This window comes from Lonchura striata, chromosome 30 (assembly GCF_050655825.1).
Source record: "Lonchura striata isolate lonStrDom1 chromosome 30, ASM5065582v1, whole genome shotgun sequence".
In the NCBI taxonomy this organism is placed as follows: domain Eukaryota; kingdom Metazoa; phylum Chordata; class Aves; order Passeriformes; family Estrildidae; genus Lonchura; species Lonchura striata.
This window is the reverse complement of record NC_140732.1, coordinates 8661540-8681465: the sequence shown is the minus strand read 5'-3', so window position 1 is coordinate 8681465 and position 19926 is coordinate 8661540. Positions and strand designations below refer to the sequence as shown.

Sequence of the window (19926 nt, the reverse complement as noted above, 5' to 3'; positions counted from 1 at the left end):
CTCACTTCGGGGATTCTGGGGGCAGATTTTGGGCTCATTTTGGGGATTTTGGGGGTGACCCCGTGCAGGCAGGGCCGGCCCGACACCGCCGTTGCTTTTTATTCCTTTTACAAAGAAGCTACAAAAGGTAAAAAACAGCGTCTGCAGGGGGGGGCGAGGGGGCGGGGGGCACGCGCGGCGGGGGGGGGGCGCGGGTGAGACCCCCGCCCACCCCCGCCCCCCCCGCGCCCCCCGCCCCCCCAGGAATTCCAGGCTTGGCTCCAATTTCCACACGGGCGGCCACGGACACAGCCCCTCCCCCCGGGGGGGGCAAAAGCACAAAATGATCGAAAAACGCCAAAATCGAGTACGGGGGGGGAGGCGAAGCGCGGGGGGGCCCGACATGCGGGGGGGGAGGGGAGGGGAGGGGGCGTAAGGCAGCGGGGGGGGTTGGCACTGCGGGGGAGGGGCAGGGCGGGGGGGGGTCCCCGCGGGGATTTTCGCCCTCCCCCCCCCGCGGCGTCCCCGTCCCCCCCCGCGGGACCCCCGGCCCCGGTCGGGCTTTGGCGCGGTCCCGGTCCGGTCCCGGTCCCGGCACGGTTCCAGTCCCGGTGCCGATCCCGGTCGTGGCGCGGTCCCGGTCCGGTCCTGGTCCAGGTGCGGTCCCGGTCCCGGCGCGGTTCCAGTCCCGGTCCGGTCCCGGTCCTGGCGCGGTCCCGGTCCCGGCACGGTTCCAGTCCCGGTCCGGTCCCGGTCCTGGCGCGGTCCCGGTCCGGTCCCGGTCCAGGTGCTGATCACGGTCCCGGCACAGTCCCGTCCCGGTCCGGTCCCGGTCCAGGTGCGATCCCGGTCCCGGCGCGGTTCCAGTCCCGGTCCGGTCCCGGTCCAGGTGCTGATCCCGGTCCCGGCACGGTCCCGTCCCGGTCCGGTCCCGGTCCCAGCGCGGTCCCGGTCCCGGCACGGTTCCAGTCCCGCTCCGGTGCTGGTCCCGTCCCGGTCCCATCCCGGTCCGGTGCCGGTCCCGGTCCTGGCGCAGTTCCAGTCCCGGTGCCGGTCCCGGTCCTGGTCCGGTCCCAGTCCCGGTGCCGGTCCCGGTCCTGGCGCGGTTCCAGTCCCGGTCCGGTGCCGGTCCCGGTCCCGGTGCGGTGCCGGTGCCGGCGCGGTCCCGATCCCGATCCCGGTCCCGGTGCGGTGCCGGTCCCGGTGCCGGTCCCGATCAGGTCCCGGTGCCGATCCCATCCCGGTCCCGGTGCGGTGCCGGTCCGTAAGGCACGAGCGGCCCCCGCGGGGGCTCAGCTGGACGGCAGCGCCGGCACCAGGAGCCCGCGCGGGTCGGCCCGGGCCAGCTTGGCCGGCGGCGGCTCCAGCGCCGCGGGGCCGGGGCCGGGGCCGGGGCCGGGGCCGGGGCCGGGGCCGGGGCCGCCCGGCAGCCGCAGCTCCGGCGGCAGCTCCGGCGGCAGCTCCGGCGGCAGCTCCTCGTCGCTCTCGTCGTCCTCCTCGTCCTCCTCATCTGCGGGGAGCGGCTCAGACACCGGGACCGAGACCCGAGACCCGGGAACCGGGAACCGAGACCCGAGACCCGAGAACCGAGACCCGAGACCCGAGAACCGAGAACCGAGACCCGAGAACAGAGACCCGAGACCCGAGACCCGAGAACCGAGACCCGAGAACAGAGACCCGAGACCCGAGACCCGAGACCCGAGAACCGAGAACCGAGACCCGAGAACCGAGAACCGAGACCCGAGACCCGAGACCCAAGAACCGAGACCCGAGAACAGAGACCCGAGACCCAAGAACCGAGACCCGAGAACCGAGACCCGAGACCCGAGACCCGAGAACAGAGACCCGAGACCCTCCCCGTTTTCGGGGGTCACCCACCTTTGTCAGGGTCCTGCGGGTTCAGGGAGCTCGTGAGGTTGGCGAACTGGGGAGGGGGAGCAAAGGGGGGGGTCAGATTCGGGATTTTGGGGGGCTGGGGGAGGGTCACGCCACTAAACCCCCCCAAAAAGTGTCACCCCAAAACCCCCCAAAAGCGTCACCCCAAAACCCCCCACCTGAGCCCCAAAAACCACCCTGAACCCCCCAAACCTGCCCTGGACAACCCAAAACCTCACCTGAGCCCCCCAAAACCTGCCCTGAATCCTCCAAACCTGCTCTGAACCCCCCCAAACCTCCTGTGAGCCCCTAAAAACCAGCCTGAGCCCCCCCAAACCTGCCCTGAACCCCAAAATCCTGCCCTGAGCCCCCCCAAACCTGTCCTGAACCCCCCAAAATCCTGTCCTGAGCCCCCCAAATCTGCCCTGGACCCCCAAAAATCCTGCCCTGAGCCCCCCCAAACCTGCTTTGAACCTCCCCAAACCTGCCCCGAGCCCCCCAAAATCCTGCCCTGAACCCCCCAAACCTGCCCTGAGCCCCAAAATCCTGCCCTGAACCCCCCAAAATCCTGCCCTGAACACCCCAAACCTGCCCTGGACCCCAAAATCCTGCCCTGAACCCCCCAAAATCCTGCCCTGAGCCCCCCAAACCTGCCCTGAAGCCCCCCAAACCTGTCCTGAGCCCCCCAAACCTGCCCTGAACCCCCCAAAACTGCCCTGAGCCCCCCAAAATCCTGCCCTGGACCCCCCAAAATCTGCCCTGATCCCCCCAAACCTGCCCTGAGCCCCCCAAAATCCTGCCCTGAGCCCCCCAAACCTGCCCTGAAGCCCCCCAAACCTGTCCTGAACCCCCCAAACCTGCCCTGGACCCCCCCAAACCTGCCCTGAAGTCCCCCAAACCTGTCCTGAACCCCCCAAACCTGCCCTGGACCCCCCCAAACCTGTCCTGAGCCCCCCAAAATCCTGCCCTGGACCCCCCCAGGTGCCCCCCAGGTGCCCACCTCGCCCATGACGGCGATGGGGCAGGTGCCCCGCGCCCGCGCCACGCGCTGCTCCACCAGGTAGTACATGTACTCGTCGTAGAGCAGGCGGATCAGGTGGAAGGAGCCGAAGCTGGCGGCGCTGCGCAGGGTCAGGTCCCGGATCACCATGGAGCTGGGGGACGGCCACGGGTCAGGGGGCAGGGGTCAGGGGTCAGGGGGCAAGGGTCAGGGGGCACTGGGGCTCAGGGGGCAGGGGGCAAGGGTCAGGGGTCAGGGGGCACGGGGCAGGGGGCACGGGGGGCACTGGGGGTCAGGGGGGCTGTCCCCGTCATTTGGGCTGGTTTTGGGCGCTCCCCGTGTGATTTTGGGCTAGTTTTGGGCTGGATTTGGGCTGTCCCTGTGTAATTTCGGGCTGGTTTTGGGCTATTTTTGGGCTATTTTTGGGCCGGTTTTGGGCTGGTTTTTCAGCTGTCCCCGTGTGATTTCAGGCTGGTTTTGGGCTGGTTTTTGGCCCGTTTTTGGGCTGGTTTTGGGCCGTTTTTGGGCTGGTTTTTGGGCTTTTTTCCGCCTGATTTTGGGCTGTTTTCGGGCTGTTTTTTGAGCTGTCCCCATGTGATTTCGGGCTGTTTTTTGGGCCGTTTTCAGGACGTTTTTGGGCCGTTTTTGGGCTGTTTTTCGGGCTGGTTTTGGGCCGTTTTTGGGCTGGTTTTTGAGCTGTCCCCGTGTGATTTCAGGCTGGTTTTGGGCTGGTTTTTGGCCGTTTTTGGGCTGGTTTTGGGCCGTTTTTGGGCTGGTTTTTGGGCTTTTTTCCGCCTGATTTTGGGCTGTTTTCGGGCTGTTTTTTGAGCGGTCCTCATGTGATTTCGGGCTGTTTTTTGGGCCGTTTTCAGGACGTTTTTGGGCCGTTTTTGGGCTGTTTTTTGGGCTGGTTTTGGGCCGTTTCTGGGCTGGTTTTTGAGCTGTCCCCATGTGATTTCAGTCCGTTTTTGGGCTGTTTCTTGGCCCGTTTTTGGGCTGATTTTCGGTCCGTTTTCAGACCGTTTTTGGGCTGATTTTTGGGCCATTTTTCGGGCTATTTTCAGTCAGTTTTTGGGTTGATTTTCGGTCCATTTTCAGGCCGTTTTTGGGCCATTTTCGGGCTGTTTTTGGTCCGTTTTCAGGCCGTTTTTGGGCTGATTTTTGGGCCATTTTCAGGCCGTTTTTGGGCCATTTTCGGGCTGTTTTTGGGCCGGTTTTGGGCCGTTTTCAGGCCGTTTTTGGGCTATTTTTGGGCCATTTTTCGGGCTATTTTTGGGCCATTTTCAGGCTGTTTTCGGGCCATTTTTGGGCTATTTTTGGGCCGTTTTTGGGCCATTTTGGGCCCGTTCCTCGCCGCTCACCTGTAGAAGGACCACTTGAGCAGGAAGAGCTTGGCGGCGCGGGGCAGGCCGGGCGTGCCCAGGTGCGGGCGCAGCACCCGCGCCACCACGGCGTCCAGCCAGGCCGCCCACTGCTCCAGCGAGTGCTGCTGGCCCAGCGTGGCCTTGAAGTCCTGCTCCAGGCGCTGCACCACGCGCGCCTCGCAGCGGCACACCCAGGCCGCCTGCTCCTGCGGGGGCACGGCCGTTCGGGACACCGGGACAGCCCGGGAGAGCCCGGCAACGGCACCGGGAACCGGGAACGGCACCGGGAACCGGGAACGGCACCGGGAACCGCCCCCGGGATCGGGAACCGCCCCCGGGATCGGGAACCGCCCCCGGGAACCACCCCCGGGAGAGCCTGGGACAGAGCCCGGCACCGGGAACCGGGAACGGCACCGGGAACCGGGAACGGCACCGGGAACCGGGAACGGCACCGGGAACCGCCCCCGGGAACCGGGAACGGCACCGGGAACCGGGAACGGCACCGGGAACGGCACCGGGAACCGGGAACGGCACCGGGAACCGGGAACGGCACCGGGAACCGCCCCCGGGATAGCCCGGCTCCGGGAACCGGGAACGGCACCGGGAACCGCCCCCGGGAACCGGGAACGGCACCGGGAACCGGGAACCGCCCCCGGGAACCGCCCCCGGGAACCGGGAACGGCACCGGGAACCGGGAACGGCACCGGGAACCGGGAACGGCACCGGGAACCGGGAACGGCACCGGGAACCGCCCCCGGGAACCGGGAACGGCACCGGGAACCGGGAACGGCACCGGGAACCGGGAACGGCACCGGGAACCGCCCCCGGGAGAGCCCGGGAACCGGACAGAGCCCCGGAACCGGCACCGGGAACCGCCCCCGGGATCGGGAACCGCCCCCGGGAACCGGGAACAGCCCCCAGGAACCGGGAACGGCACCGGGAATAGCCCCGGAGAGAACCCCGGGAACCGCCCCAGGGATCGGGAACCGCCCCAGGAACCGCCCCCGGGATCAGGAACGGCACCGGAGAGAGCCCGGGAACCGGGAACGGCACCGGGAATCTCCCCCAGCTCAGGGGCTGCGGATCCGGGAGGGCAGTGGGATATTTTGGGGTCCCCATCCCCATTTTGGAGTCCCCTCATCTCCATTTCAGCGCCCCCCCAGCCCGTTTCGGGGTCCCCATCCCCACTGTGTGCTCCCCAGCCCCATTTCGGGGTCCCCCCGCCCCATTTTGGGTCCCCCATCCTGTTTTGGGGTCTCCCATCCCCATTTCAGTGCCTCCCATCCCTATTTTGGGTGGAGGGTGTTTTGTGCCCTCCCATCCCGTTTTTCGGGGTCTCCACCCCTTTTTGGGGTCCCCATCCCATTTTTCAGGGTCCCCATCCAGTTTTTGGGGTCCCCACCCCCTTTTTCACGGCCCCCACCCCATTTCCGGGGTCCCCACCCTGTTTCCAGGGTCCCCAGCCTGTTTCCGGGGTCCCCAGTCGGTTTCCGGGGCCCCCACCCCATTTTCGGGGTCCCCACCCCATTTTCGGGGCCCCCACCCCATTTTCCGGGGCCCCCATCCCATTTCCGGGGTCCCCACCCCATTTTCGGGGTCCCCATCCCATTTTTCGGGGTCCCCACCCCATTTTCAGGGTCCCCAACCCATTTTTCGGGGTCCCCATCCCATTTTTCGGGGTCCCCACCCCATTTTCGGGGTCCCCATCCCATTTTTCAGTGTCCCCACCCCATTTTTCAGGGTCCCCACCCCATTTTCAGGGTCCCCAACCCATTTTTCGGGGTCCCCATCCCATTTTTCGGGGTCCCCACCCCATTTTCAGGGTCCCCATCCCATTTTTCAGTGTCCCCACCCCATTTTTCAGCGTCCCCACCCCATTTTTCAGGGTCCCCACCCCGTTTCCGGGGTCCCCACCCCATTTTTGGGGTCCCCACCCCATTTTTTGGGGTCCCCACCCTGTTTTCAGTGTCCCCACCCCATTTTTCAGCGTCCCCACCCCATTTTTCAGGGTCCCCACCCCGTTTCCGGGGTCCCCATCCCATTTTTCGGGGTCCCCACCCCGTTTTCGGGGTGCCCAGCCCGCTTTCGGGGTGCCGGACCTGCACGTTGGCGAAGTCCACGCGGTTGAGGTCGCTGAGCATTTGGCTGATCTGGGCCGTGTTCTGCAGCACGGCGCGCGCCGCCTGCGCCAGGTGGTTCAGGGACGTGTAGCGGCGCAGGGTCTGCGCGAAGGCGCCCGCCGCGGCGGCCTGCGGGCAGGGGGGCACCTCAGAGACCCCCGGAGACCCCCAGAGACTCCCAGAGACCCCCAGAGACCCCCGGGAACCCCCAGAGACCCCCTGGAGACCCCCGGAGACCCCCAGAGACCCCCGGGAACCCCCAGAGACCCCCGGGGACCCCCGGGAACCCCCGGAGACCCCCAGAAACCCCTGGAGACCCCCAGAGACCCCCAGAGACCCCCAGAAACCCCCGGAGACCCCCAGAGACCCCCAGAGACCCCCGGGGACCCCCAGAGACCCCCGGGGCACCTCAGAGACCCCCGGGAACCCCCAGAAACCCCCGGGGACCCCCGGGAACCCCCAGAGACCCCCAGAGACCCCCGGGGACTCCCGGAGACCCCCGGGTATGCCCAGAGACCCCCGGAGACCCCCAGAGACCCCCGGGGACCCCCAGAAACCCCCGGAGACCCCCAGAAACCCCCGGGGACCCCCGGGGACCCCTGGAGACCCCCAGAAACCCCCGGGAACCCCCGGAGACCCCCAGAAACCCCCGGGAACCCCCGGAGACCCCCCAGAGCACCGCAGGGCCCAGCAGAGGCGGCTGTACCTGGGCGAGCGCCCACCCTGCGGGGACCTGTGGGCACAGGGGGGGCTCCCCCAGGGCATGGGGGGCACCTCAGGACCCCCCCAGACCCACCGTGAGCCCCCCCAAACGTCTGCGGGACTCGGGGGGACACCCCCAGAGCCCCCCAGGGTTCCTGAAAAGGACAGGACCCCCCCAAAGAGACCCCAGGGTCCCCCCAAACCCATCTGCAAGACACCTAACTCACCCCCAAAGCCCCGGGGACCCCCCTAAAAGCCCCGGGGACCCCCCAAAAAGCCCCGGGGACCCCCCAAAAAACCCCCCGGGCCCCCCACACGCACCTTGACCCGCACCAGCTCCTCGGGCATGCTGACCATGGCGTTGCCCAGCCAGCTCTCCAGGCTCTTGGCGAAATTCCGGATGGCCTGGGTGAGGGCACCTGCAACGGGGGCACGGCAGGGTTTGGGGGGCACGGCAGGGTTTGGGGGGCACGGCAGGGTTTGGGGGGGCACGGTGAATTTTTGTGGGTTTGAGGAAATCTCGGTCTCGGTTAGGGGGTTCATGCTGGGTTTGGGGGCGTCCCTGGGAGGTTTTAGGGTTTTTTTTGGGTTTTTGGGGGTTTCTTGGGGGGTTTAGAAAATCTGGGGGGGATTTTGGAAGGTTCTTGGGGGGGGTTTTGGGGTCGTGCCAAATCCAGGAGGTTCCTGAGGGGGTTTTGGGGACCCCTGGGGGGGTTTTGTGGGTTTCTGGGACCCATGGCAGATTTGGGCAGTTCCTGGGGGGCTCCCGGGGGGTTTTGGGGTGTGTATCTGTGATTTTGGGGCCGTGCCGGGTTTGGGGGGTCCCTCAGGAGTTCCTGGGGGGTTCCCGGGGGGTTTTGGGGTGTGTATCTGTGATTTTGGGGCCGTGCCGGGTTTGGGTGGTCCCTCAGGAGTTTTTGGGGGGTTCCCAGGGGGTTTTGGGCTGTGTATCTGTGATTTTGGGGCCGTGCCGGGTTTGGGGGGTCCCTCAGGAGTTTTTGGGGTTCCCGGGGGGTTTTGGGGTTCGGGGCTCACTGGGGATGGGGCGCAGCACGTCGGGCACCAGGATCTCCACCAGCCCCTGGTAGAGCGCGTGGTCGCAGTCGCGCACCCAGCGCAGGACGGGCTCCAGCCGCGCCAGCAGCAGCAGCCGCCGCCGGGGCAGGCGCCGCTCGGCCTCCTCCTGCCTGGGGGCGCAGAGGGGTCACCCCGAAACCCGGGAGACCCCCAATCCCCGGGGAGAGGGGCTTTGGGCTCCCCCCCAAAACCCCCGGGGAGAGGGGCTTTGGGCTCCCCCCGAAACCTGGGAGACCCCAACCCCCGGGGAGAGGGGCTTTGGGCTCACCCCAAAACCTGGGAGACCCCAACCCCCACGGAGAGGGGCTTTGGGCTCCCCGAAACCTGGGAGACCCCAACCCCCGGGGAGAGGGGCTTTGGGCTCCCCCCGAAAACCGAGGGACCCCCAACCCCTGGAGGCAGAGGGAACGGGGTCACCCCAAAACCCGTGATCCCCCAAATCTGCTGTCCCACGTACCCCCCCCCAGCCCTCAAACCCCCTCCCCAAAACTCGGGGACCCCCCTCGAGTTTCGGGGCCCCCTCCTCACGCGTCGCTCTCGCCGCTGCAGCGCCAGAAGCTTTTCCAGAGCGTCTCCACCAGCGAGAACTGCAGGTTGATCATCACGTCCACGATGGCCTTTTGGGGGGCACAGCGGGCTCAGGGGGGTCCCCCGGTGCGGGGAGGGGTCGCTGCGGGGTTCGGGGGGCTCCCCCACCTCGCAGTGCTCCCGGTAGAGCTGCTGGAACGCCCGCACGTCCTCCGGCCCCGCGCCCTCGGGGAGCCCCTTGCCCTGCACGTCGATCTCGGGGAACTCGGGCAGCGAGCGGGAGGCGTCTGCGGGGATTTGGGGGTGTCACGAGGGAACCCCAAAATCCTCGGGGATTTGGGGGAGGCGATTTTTGGGGGGGCACTCACCCAAGAACTGCTGGTACTGCTGCACCTGGGCGCTGATGTCGGGGACGCCGGGGGCGGCCGGCGCCGAGGAGACGCCGTTGGTGACCCCCCCCTCCATTTTCTGCACGGGTTTGAGGCTGTGGGGGGGCCAGGAGGGGTGAGGGGCGCCGGGCGGGTTTTGGGGGGCTCCCGGGGGGTTTCGGGGGGCTGCTCACCGCTGTTTCTGCGCGAAGGGCTGCTGCCGCATGGCCAGGTGCTGCTGGTCCTCCACCAGCCGCAGCAGCGGCGAGCCCGCCTTGATGCGCAGCCCGTAGTAGTGGTACTTGGAGTTCCCCCTGGAAAACGGGGGCGCTCGGGGTTACGGGGGGTTTTGGGGGGATTTTGGGGGAGTTTGGGGGAGTTTGGGGGGATTTTGGGGGATTTTTGGGGGTTTTGGGGGCTGGACCCCCCCGGGCACTTCGGGGGTCTCCCCTGGCTGGGGGTGCAATGGCGCCCTGCGCCCAGCAGGCGGCGCTGCGGCGGCGGCGCTCACCGCGGGATTTGGGGGAATTTTGGGGGAATTTGGGAATTTTTTGGGGGGGTTTCTTTGGGGGTATTTTCGGAATTTTTTTGGGGATGTTCTAAGGATTTTTTGGGGTATTTTTAAAAATATTTTCGGGATTTTTTTAGGATTTTTTTGGGGGTATTTTCAGGATTTTTTTTTGGGATATTTCCAGGATTTTTTGGGGATATTATCAGGATTTTTTTGGGGTATTTTCAGGATAGTTCCAGACTATTTTCAGGATAATTTCAGGATAACTTCAGGATTATTTTCAAGATTATTTTCAGGAGGTTTTCAGGATATTTGGGAATATTTTCAGGATAATTTTGGGATATTTTTGGGACACTTTCAGGATAATTGGGGATAATTTCAGGATATTTTTGGGATAATTTCAGGCTGTTTTCAGAATACTTTCGGGACATTTTCAGGACAATTTCAGGCTGTTTTCGGGACATTTTCTGGATATTTTCGGGACATTTTCAGGATAATTTCAGGCTATTTTCGGGACATCTCCTGGATAGTTTCAGGATATTTTCAGGATAATTTCAGGATATTTTTTGGGACATTTTCTGGATAATTTACGGATAATTTCAGGCTATTTTGGGATATTTTCAGGATTTCAGGCTATTTTCAGGATAATTTCAGGACAATTTCAGACTGTTTTCGGGATAATTTCGGGACAATTTCAGGCTATTTTTGGGATATTTTCAGGATAATTTCAGGCTGTTTTCGGGATAATTTCAGGATAATTTCAGGCTGTTTTCAAGATAATTTTGGGATATTTTCAGGATAATTTCAGGACAATTCCTGGGTGTTTCCGGAACAATTTCAGGCTATTTTCGGGACAATTCCCGTCTGTTTTTGGGATAATTTTGGGGTAATTTCAGGCTATTTTCGGGACAATTTGGGGACAATTCCCGTCTGTTTTTGGGATAATTTTGGGGTAATTTCAGGCTATTTTCGGGACAGTTTGGGGACAATTCCCGGCTGTTTCTGGGACAATTTGGGGACAATTTGGGGACAATTTGGGGACAATTCCCGGCTGTTTCCGGGACAATTTGGGGACAATTCCCGGCTGTTTCTGGGACAATTTGGGGACAATTTGGGGACAATTTGGGGACAATTCCCGGCTATTTTCGGGACAATTTGGGGACAATTCCCGGCTGTTTCCGGGACAATTTGGGGACAATTTGGGGACAATTCCCGGCTGTTTCCGGGACAATTCCCGGCTGTTTCCGGGACAATTTGGGGACAATTCCCGGCTGTTTCCGGGACAATTTGGGGACAATTCCCGGCTGTTTCCGGGACAATTTCAGGCTATTTTCGGGACAATTCCCGTCTGTTTTTGGGATAATTTTGGGGTAATTTCAGGCTATTTTTGGGACAATTTGGGGACAATTTGGGGACAATTCCTGGCTGTTTCCGGGACAATTTCAGGCTATTTTCGGGACAATTCCCGTCTGTTTTTGGGATAATTTTGGGGTAATTTCAGGCTATTTTCGGGACAATTTGGGGACAATTCCCGGCTGTTTCTGGGACAATTTGGAGACAATTCCCGGCTGTTTCTGGGACAATTTGGGGACAATTTGGGGACAATTCCCGGCTATTTTCGGGACAATTTGGGGACAATTCCCGGCTGTTTCTGGGACAATTTGGGGACAATTTGGGGACAATTCCCGGCTATTTTCGGGACAATTTAGGGACAATTCCCGGCTGTTTCTGGGACAATCTGGGGACAATTCCCGGCTATTTTCGGGACAATTCCCGGCTGTTTTTGGGACAGTTTGGGGACAATTCCCGGCTGTTTCCGGGACAATTCCCGGCTGTTTCCGGGACAATTTCAGGCTATTTTCGGGACAATTTGGGGACAATTCCCGGCTGTTTCCGGGACAGTTTGGGGACAATCTGGGGACAATTCCCGGCTGTTTCCGGGACAATTTCAGGCTATTTTCGGGACAATTCCCGTCTGTTTTTGGGATAATTTCGGGGTAATTTCAGGCTATTTTCGGGACAATTTGGGGACAATTTGGGGACAATTCCCGGCTGTTTCCGGGACAATCTGGGGACAATTCCCGGCTGTTTCCGGGACAGTTTGGGGACAGTTTGGGGACAATTCCCGGCTGTTTCCGGGACAATTCCCGGCTGTTTCCGGGACAATTTCAGGCTATTTTCGGGACAATTTAGGGACAATTCCCGGCTGTTTCCGGGACAATTTCAGGCTATTTTCGGGACAATTTGGGGACAATTCCCGGCTGTTTCCGGGACAGTTTGGGGACAATCTGGGGACAATTCCCGGCTGTTTCCGGGACAATTTCAGGCTATTTTCGGGACAATTCCCGGCTGTTTCCGGGACGTTTGGCAGACCTGGTGCCGAGGCGCCGCGTGCGCAGCCCCATGAAGACGGAGCGGATGAGCTTGCCGAAGGAGGCGGCGTTGACGGGCTCCAGCTTGTGGCCCTGGCAGTGCAGCAGGTAGTGGCAGTAGAGCGCGCTGCGGGGCAGGCTCACGCCCTCGGCCGTCTCGTAATTGTCCAGCAGCCACTGCACCTGCGGGCACAGGTCAGCGCGCCCCGCAACGGCCCTGAGCCCCGAAAAAAACAGCCCGGAATGGCCCTGAACCCCGAGAATCCAGCCCGGAACGGCCCTGAACCCTGAAAAAACCAGCCCGGAACAGCCCTGCACCCCGAAAAAACCAGCCCGGAACAGCCCTGAACCCTGAAAAAACCAGCCCGGAACAGCCCTGAACCCCGAGAATCCAGCCCGGAACGGCCCTGAGCCCCGAAAAAACCACCCTGAAATAGCCCTGAGCCCCAAAAAAACCACCCCGGAACGGCCCTGAACCCCGAAAAAACCAGCCCGGAACGGCCCTGAACCCCGAAAAAACCAGCCCGCAACGGCCCTGAACCCCGAGAATCCAGCCCGGAACGGCCCTGAACCCTGAAAAAACCAGCCCGGAACAGCCCTGAACCCCGAAAAAACCAGCCCAGAACAGCCCTGAACCCTGAAAACCCACCCTGAAATAGCCCTGAACCCCGAAAAAACCAGCCCGGAATGGCCCTGAACCCCAAGAATCCACCCCAGAACGGCCCTGCACCCCGAAAAAACCAGCCCGGAATGGCCCTGAGCCCCGAGAATCCAGCCCGGAACGGCCCTGCACCCCGAAAAAACCAGCCCGGAATGGCCCTGAGCCCCGAGAATCCACCCCGGAATGGCCCTGAACCCCGAAAAAACCAGCCCGCAACGGCCCGGCACCCCGAGAATCCAGCCCGGAACGGCCCTGAGCCCCGAAAAAACCACCCTGAAATAGCCCTGAGCCCCAAAAAACCAACCCCGGAACGGCCCTGAACCCCAAGAGACCACCCTGAAATAGCCCTGAACCCCGAGAATCCACCCCGGAACGGCCCTGAACCCTGAAAAAACCAGCCCGGAACGGCCCTGAACCCTGAAAAACCACCCTGAAATAGCCCTGAACCCCGAAAAAACCAGCCCGGAATGGCCCTGAACCCCAAGAATCCACCCCGGAATGGCCCTACACCCCGAAAAAACCACCCCGGAACGGCCCTGCACCCCGAGAGACCACCCTGAAATAGCCCTGAGCCCCAAAAACCACCCCGAAACTCCCCTGCGCTCCGAAAAAGCACCCTGAAACGGCCCTGCTCCCCAAAAATCCCCACCCCGAAACAGCCCTGCTCCCCGAATCCCAGCATCCTGAAACCCCAAACCCCCCGATCTCCCCCCAAACCCCCCCGATCTCCCCCCCAATCCCCCGATTTCTCCCCAAACCCCCTCAATCCCCCCCCAGACCCCCAATCTCCCCCCAAACCCCCCAATTTCCCCCCAAATCCCCCCCCAGACCCCCAAATCTCCCCCCAAACCCCCTGATTCCCCCCCAATCCCCCCCCAGACCCCCGATCTCCCCCCAAACCCCCGAAATCCCCCCCAGACCCCCCTATCTCCCCGCCAATCCCCCAATTTCTCCCCAAACCCCCCGATCCCCCCCCAAATCCCCTTTAGCCCCCCCAATTTCTCCCCAAACACCCCCCAAATCCCCCCCCAGACCCCCCGATCTCCCCCCAAACCCCCTGATTTCCCCCCAAATCTCCCCCCAAACCCCCCAATCTCCCCCAAACCCCCCCGATCCCCCCCCGAATCCCCTTTAGGCCTCCCGATTTCTCCCCAAACCCCCCCCCGATCTCCCCCCAAACCCCCCCGATTTCCCCCAAATCCCCTTTAGCCCCCCCGATTTCTCCCCAAACACCCCCCAAATCCCCCCCCAGACCCCCCGATCTCCCCCCAAACCCCCCAATTTCCCCCCAAATCTCCCCCCAAACCCCCCCGATCTCCCCCCAAACCCCCCCAATTTCCCCCCAAATCCCCTTTAGCCCCCCCAAATCCCCCCCAGACCCCCCCAAATCTCCCCCCAGACCCCCCGATCTCCCCCCAAACCCCCCCAATTTCCCCCCAAATCCCGTTTAGCTCCCCCAAACCCCCCCCAGACCCCCCGATCTCCCCCCAAAGCCCCTGATTTCCCCCCCAATCCCCCCCCAGACCCCCCAATCTCCCCTCAAACCCCCCCAATTTCCCCCCAAACCCCCCCCAGACCCCCCGAACTCCCCCCAAACCCCCCCAATTTCCCCCCAAATCCCCTTTAGCCCCCCCAAATCCCCCCCCAGACCCCCCCAAATGCCCCCCGCTGCCCGTCTCTCACCGTGGCGGGCGAGGCGCGGGTGGTGTGTGCGTAGGCCGCCCCCCCGCCGCCCCCGTAGCCCCCCGGGATGGCGAAGCCGCCCCCGCCGGGGGTCGCGGCCCCGCCCGCGGGGGGCGCCGCGGGGGGGGGCGGGGCGGCGCCCCCCAGGATGGGCGCCCCGCCCCCCGCGCCGCCCCCCCCCACGAACAGGGCGCCGCCGGGGGGGGGCGGGGGCGCCCCGGAGGGGGCGGGGGGCGCCGGGGGGGGGGGGAGGGGGCGGCGGGGGGGGGCTGGGCTGCACCGGGGCCGCCCCGCCCCCCCCCTCGAAGTAGCCCCCCGAGTTCTGGGCGAAGAGAGGAGCCTCGGCGAACGGGAACGAGCCCGAGCGGCTGCGGGAGAGGGGAGGGGAGAGCCCTCAGGGTGGGGGAGGGCGGGGGGGGGGAGGGGAGACCCCGAGGGGTGGGGGAGGGTAAGGGGGGGAGGGGAGAGCCCTCAGGGTGGGGGAGGGCAGGGGGGAGACCCCCGAGGGGTGGGGGAGGGGAGAGCCCTCAGGGTGGGGGAGGGCGGGGGGGAGACCCCGAGGGGTGGGGGAGGGGAGAGCCCTCAGGGTGGGGGAGGGCAAGGGGGGGGTCAGCAGGGGTGGGGAGGGGTCCCGGGGGTGGGGAGGGGTCTCGGGGGGTCCGGCAGGTTTGGGGTGGGGAGGGTCTCGGTGTCTTGGGGGGTCAGGAAGGTTTGGGGGTGGGGAGGGGTCTCGGGGGTGGGGAGGGGTCAGTGAGGGTGGGGAGGGGTCAGTGGGGGTGGGGGAGGGGTCTCGGGGGAGGGGTCTCGGGTGTGGGGGAGGGTTCTCCGGGGTGGGGAGGGGTCTCGGGGTGGGGGAGGGGTCAGTGAGGGTGGGGAGGGGTCTCGGGGGTGGGGGAGGGGTCTCGGGGGTGGGGAGGGGTCTCGGGGGTGGGGGAGGGGTCAGTGAGGGTGGGGAGGGGTCTCAGGGGTGGGGGAGGGGTCAGTGAGGGTGGGGAGGGGTCAGTGAGGGTGGGGAGGGGTCTCGGGGGTGGGGGAGGGGTCTCGGGGGTGGGGAGGGGTCTCGGGGGTGGGGAGGGATCTCAGGGGTGGGGGAGGGGTCAGTGAGGGTGGGGAGGGGTCTCAGGGGTGGGGGAGGGGTCAGTGAGGGTGGGGAGGGGTCAGTGAGGGTGGGGAGGGGTCTCGGGGGTGGGGAGGGGTCTCGGGGGTGGGGAGGGGTCAGTGGGGGTGGGGAGGGGTCTCGGGGGTGGGGAGGGGTCTCGGGGGTGGGGAGGGGTCTCGGGGTGGGGGAGGGGTCTCGGGGTGGGGGAGGGGTCAGTGAGGGTGGGGAGGGGTCTCGGGGTGGGGAGGGATCTCAGGGGTGGGGGAGGGGTCAGTGAGGGTGGGGAGGGGTCTCAGGGGTGGGGGAGGGGTCAGTGAGGGTGGGGAGGGGTCAGTGAGGGTGGGGAGGGGTCTCGGGGGTGGGGAGGGGTCTCGGGGGTGGGGAGGGGTCAGTGGGGGTGGGGAGGGGTCTCGGGGGTGGGGAGGGGTCTCGGGGGTGGGGAGGGGTCTCGGGGTGGGGGAGGGGTCTCGGGGTGGGGGAGGGGTCAGTGAGGGTGGGGAGGGGTCTCGGGGTGGGGAGGGGTCAGTGAGGGTGGGGAGGGGTCTCGGGGGTGGGGAGGGGTCTCGGGGGTGGGGAGGGGTCTCGGGGTGGGGGAGGGGTCTCGGGGGTGGGGAGGGGTCAGTGGGGGTGGGGAGGGGTCTCGGGGGTGGGGAGGGCTCTCGGGGGTGGGGGAGGGGTCTCGGGGTGGGGGAGGGGTCGCTCACATGCCGCCGGGGGGGGGGTAGGCCCCATCCCCCCCCTCCACGAAGGGGGCGGGGAAGACGTGCTGCACCGGGGGGAGCTGCTGCACCTGGGGGGGCAGGGGGGCTCAGGGGGACCCCGACCCCCCAAAACATTCCCACATTTATCCCAGGTTTATCCCGAATGTACCCACACTTACCCCTGAATTATCCCAAATTTACCCCAAAAGTATCCCTAATTTATTCCAAAATTATCCCAAATTTACCCCAAAATTATCCCTAATTTATCCCAAACTTACCCCTAAATTATCCCAAATTTACCCCAAAAGTATCCCTAATTTATCCCTAATTTATCCCAATTTACCCCAAAATTATCCCAGAATTATCCCAAGTTTACCCCAAACTTGCCCCAAAAATATCCCAAATTTATCCCAATTTACTCCAAAATATTCCCACATTTATCCCAAGTTTATCCCGAATTTACCCACACTTACCCCTAAATTATCCCAAATTTACCCCAAAAGTATCCCTAATTTATCCCAAATTTACCCCAAAATTATCCCAGAATTATCCCAAGTTTACCCCAAACTTGCCCCAAAAATATCCCAAATTTATCCCAATTTACTCCAAAATATTCCCAAATTTATCCCAAGTTTATCCCGAATGTACCCACACTTACCCCTAAATTATCCCAAATTTACCCCTAAATTATCCCAAATTTACCCCAAATTTATCCCTAATTTATCCCAAAATTATCCCTAAATTATCCCAAATTTACCCCAAAAGTATCCCTAATTTATCCCAAAATTATCCCAAAATTATCCCAAAATTATCCCAATTTACCCCAAAATTATCCCAGAATTATCCCAAGTTTACCCCAAACTTGCCCCAAAAATATCCCAAATTTATCCCAATTTACTCCAAAATATTCCCAAATTTATCCCAAGTTTATCCCGAATTTACCCAAATTTATCCCAACTTTACCCCAGAATGATCCCAAATTCACCCCGAATTTCTCACGAGTTTATCCCAATTTATCCCAGGTACATTCTACACTTATCCCAAATTTATCTATCCCAAATTTATCCCAATTCAACTCACTCCACCAAAGCTTTATCCCAAATTTATCCCAGTTCTCCCATTCCCGCCCCAATTCTGGATATTTTGGGCAACTTTAATTAAATTTTACCCCATTCCTGTCAATTTTGTCCAACTTTAATCACAATTTTCACCCCTTCCAGCCCATTTTGGGACACCTTATCCCACTTTTCCCCCTCCCATCCCATTTTGGAAAACTTTAATCCCACTTTTCCCCCATTCCTGCCCATTTTGGGTAACTTTTATCACAATTTCACCCAATTCCAGCCCATTTTGGATAACTTTAATCCCACTTTTCCCCCTCCCATCCCATTTTGGGTAACTTGTATCCCTATTTTGGGTAACTTTAATCACCATTTTCACCATTCCCAGCCTGTTTCGCCCATTTCCCAGTCCCGTTTTTCCCCATTTTCCCCCATTTCTCCCCATTTTCTCCCCGATTTTCCCCCATTTTCCCCCATTTTTCTCCTGTTTTCCCCCGTTTTTCCCCGTTTTCCCCATTTCGCCCCCGTTTTTCCCCGTTTCCCCTGATTTTCCCCCATTTTCCCCCGTTTTCCCCCATTTTCCCTCAGATTTTCCCCGTTTTTCCCATTTTCCCGTTTCCCCCCGTTTTTCCCCGTTTTCCCCCGTTTCCCCCCATTTTTCCCCGTTTTCCCCCCGTTTTTTCCCGTTTCCCCCGTTTCTCCCCGTTTCCCCCCATTTTCCCCCGTTTTTTCCCGTTTCCCCCCGTTTTCCCCCATTTTCCCTCAGATTTTCCCTGTTTTTCCCATTTTTCCCCCCGTTTCCTCCCATTTTTCCCCCCATTTTTCCCATTTCCCCCCCATTTCTCCCCGTTTTTCCCCATATTCTCCCCCGTTTTTCCCATTTTTTCCCCCGTTCCCCCCATTTTCCCCATTTTCTCTCCGTTTCCCCCCATTTCTCCCCGTTTCCCCCCATTTCTCCCCGTTTCCTCCCATTTTTCCCCCCATTTTTCCCATTTCCCCCCCATTTCTCCCCGTTTTCCCCCGTTTTTCCCCATATTTTCCCCCGTTTTTCCCATTTTTTCCCCCGTTCCCCCCATTTTCTCCCCGTTTTCCCCATTTTCTCTCCGTTTCCCCCCATTTTCTCCCCGTTTCCCCCCATTTTCCCCCCCGTTTCCCCCCGTTTTTCCCATTTCCCCCCATTTTTCTCCCCATTTCCCCCCATTTCCCCCCGCTTTTCCCAATTCCCCCCGTTTCCCCCATTTTTCCCCCGTTTCCTCCCATTTTCCCCCCATTTCCCCCCATTTTTCCCATTTCCCCCCATTCCCCCCCATTTTCCCCCATTTTCCCCCCCGTTTCCCCCCATTTCTCCCCGTTTTCCCCCGTTTTTCCCATTTCCCCCCATTTTCTCCCCATTTCCCCCCCTTTTTCCCATTTCCCCCCCATTTCCCCCATTTCCCCCCATTTCCCCCCATTTCCCCATTTCCCCATTCCCCCCATTTCCCCATTTCCCCCATTTCCCCCCATTCCCCCCATTCCCCCATTCCCCCCATTTCCCCATTTTTCCCCCCATTCCCCCCGTCCCGCACCTGCTGCCCGCCGGGGCTGGGCCCGGCCGGGGGGGCGGCGGGGGTCGCGGGGCTGCCCTCGGTGCCCTCGGGGGGTCGCAGCCCCTCAGCTGCGGGACAGAAGCGGCGGCGGGCCGGGGTCAGCGCGCCGCCCGCGGGGGATTTTTGGGGCGAATCGCGGCGCTTTCGGGGCTGCTCACCGGCCACGGCGACCACGATGAACTGCGGGGGCGGGGGCGCGGCGGGGGCCGGGGGGGGCGCCCCGGGGGCGGCGCCGCCCGCCAGCTCCGCCCCCGGCGGCGGCGCTGCTGACGTCAGCTCCGTGACGTAGGAGGGCTGCGCCGCCATGCCGACGGCTGGCGGAGGGGTGACGTCACGGCGAGCGGCGGCGGTCAGCGCGGGGAGTGACGTCATGATTCTTCCCCCCCTCCCCGCGCGTGACGTCACCGCGCCTGAAAGGCGGGGGGGCGGAGGAGGGGGCGTGTCCGGCCGCCACCCGCGCGCCCCCATTGGCTCCCGCCTCCCCGCCCCGCCTCCCCATTGGCCCGCCCGCCCGCCAATCGCGCGGCGCGCTCAAGCCCCGCCCCCGAGCCCAGACCCACCGCCCCCCCCTCCCCCTCCCCCCCCCCCCCGCGATCCCCCCCTTCCCCCCCCCCCCCCACCACCCCGCCGCCATTTTGGCGGCGCCGCTCGGACCCACCTGCCCGCGGCCGCCGCCGGGGCCCCGCGGGGGCTCCGCCCGCCGCCGCTGCCGCGGCTGCTGCTGCCGGCGGGGCCCGACGGGCCGGCGGGCGGCGGCGGCAGGGGCCGGGCCGGGCCGGAGCGCGGTCGCCACGGTGACCGTGGCTATGGCGGCCTCCCTGGTCCCTCACCGGGGCAACTGTTGCTACCCGCCTCGGCGGCGGGCGGGGCCGGCCGCGCGAGTCCCGCCTCTCAGCGCCGATTGGTCAGCGCGCTCCGCCGGCGCGCGCTGGTTGGTCGAGCCGCGCGTCGCTCCGCGCAAGCCCCGCCCTTCCCTCGCCTGATTGGTCGCTCCGCGCGTCCATCAGCGCTTCCTGAGGGAGGGGTGGAGGGCGGGGCCGCGTGGGGAGCTGGCGCCACGCCATTGGCTGAGGCGGCCGCCGATCAGCGCGAGGGCCGAGCGCGCCGCGAGCCGCGGGGGCCGCCGGGAGATGTAGTCCCCGGCGGCTGAGGCGCTTCGCGACGTCACGGAGGCGTGGCCCCGCCGCCGGGCTGGTATTACGGCGTTCCTCCCTCAGTGGCGCCGCCGGGGGCGGGGGG

At 63.3% G+C, this 19926-nt stretch overlaps 1 protein-coding gene across 3 annotated transcripts; it reads right to left on the bottom strand.

The window, feature by feature from the left end:
* Positions 1 to 37: 37 nt before the first annotated feature.
* On the bottom strand, positions 38 to 19067 carry LOC110481529 (MHC class II regulatory factor RFX1). Of its 3 annotated transcripts, XM_085563312.1 has the most exons (16): positions 18846 to 19067; positions 18667 to 18755; positions 16044 to 16129; positions 14241 to 14608; positions 11898 to 12079; positions 9208 to 9327; positions 9014 to 9129; positions 8814 to 8932; positions 8646 to 8734; positions 8076 to 8227; positions 7362 to 7459; positions 6318 to 6467; positions 4216 to 4424; positions 2855 to 3008; positions 1858 to 1903; positions 1391 to 1489 (listed from the first exon to the last, which is right to left on the bottom strand). In XM_085563312.1, exons 1-15 carry the CDS (start codon positions 19057 to 19059, stop codon positions 1863 to 1865), a joined length of 2187 nt encoding a protein of 728 aa, XP_085419438.1. In that variant the 5' UTR covers positions 19060 to 19067; the 3' UTR covers positions 1391 to 1489; positions 1858 to 1862. The 3 variants fall into 3 exon arrangements, with proteins under 3 accessions (XP_077643783.2, XP_085419438.1, XP_085419437.1); XM_085563311.1 differs by having other exon boundaries at positions 18667 to 19067; XM_077787657.2 differs by lacking the exons at positions 16044 to 16129; positions 18667 to 18755; positions 18846 to 19067 and having other exon boundaries at positions 38 to 1489; positions 14241 to 14391.
* Positions 19068 to 19926: the final 859 nt, after the last annotated feature.

What these genes read in the sequence shown, in the direction of transcription:
- LOC110481529 (XM_085563311.1), bottom strand. Translation starts at nt 19,059, where the DNA reads ATGACGTCACTCCCCGCGCTGACCGCCGCCGCTCGCCGTGACGTCACC. An exon ending in GCAGTACCAGCAGTTCTTGG is followed by an intron (nt 8,933 to 9,013) that starts GTGAGTGCCCCC and finishes AAATCCCCGCAG; the next exon opens with ACGCCTCCCGCTCGCTGCCC. An exon ending in CCATCGCCGTCATGGGCGAG is followed by an intron (nt 1,904 to 2,854) that starts GTGGGCACCTGG and finishes CCCCCTCCCCAG; the next exon opens with TTCGCCAACCTCACGAGCTC.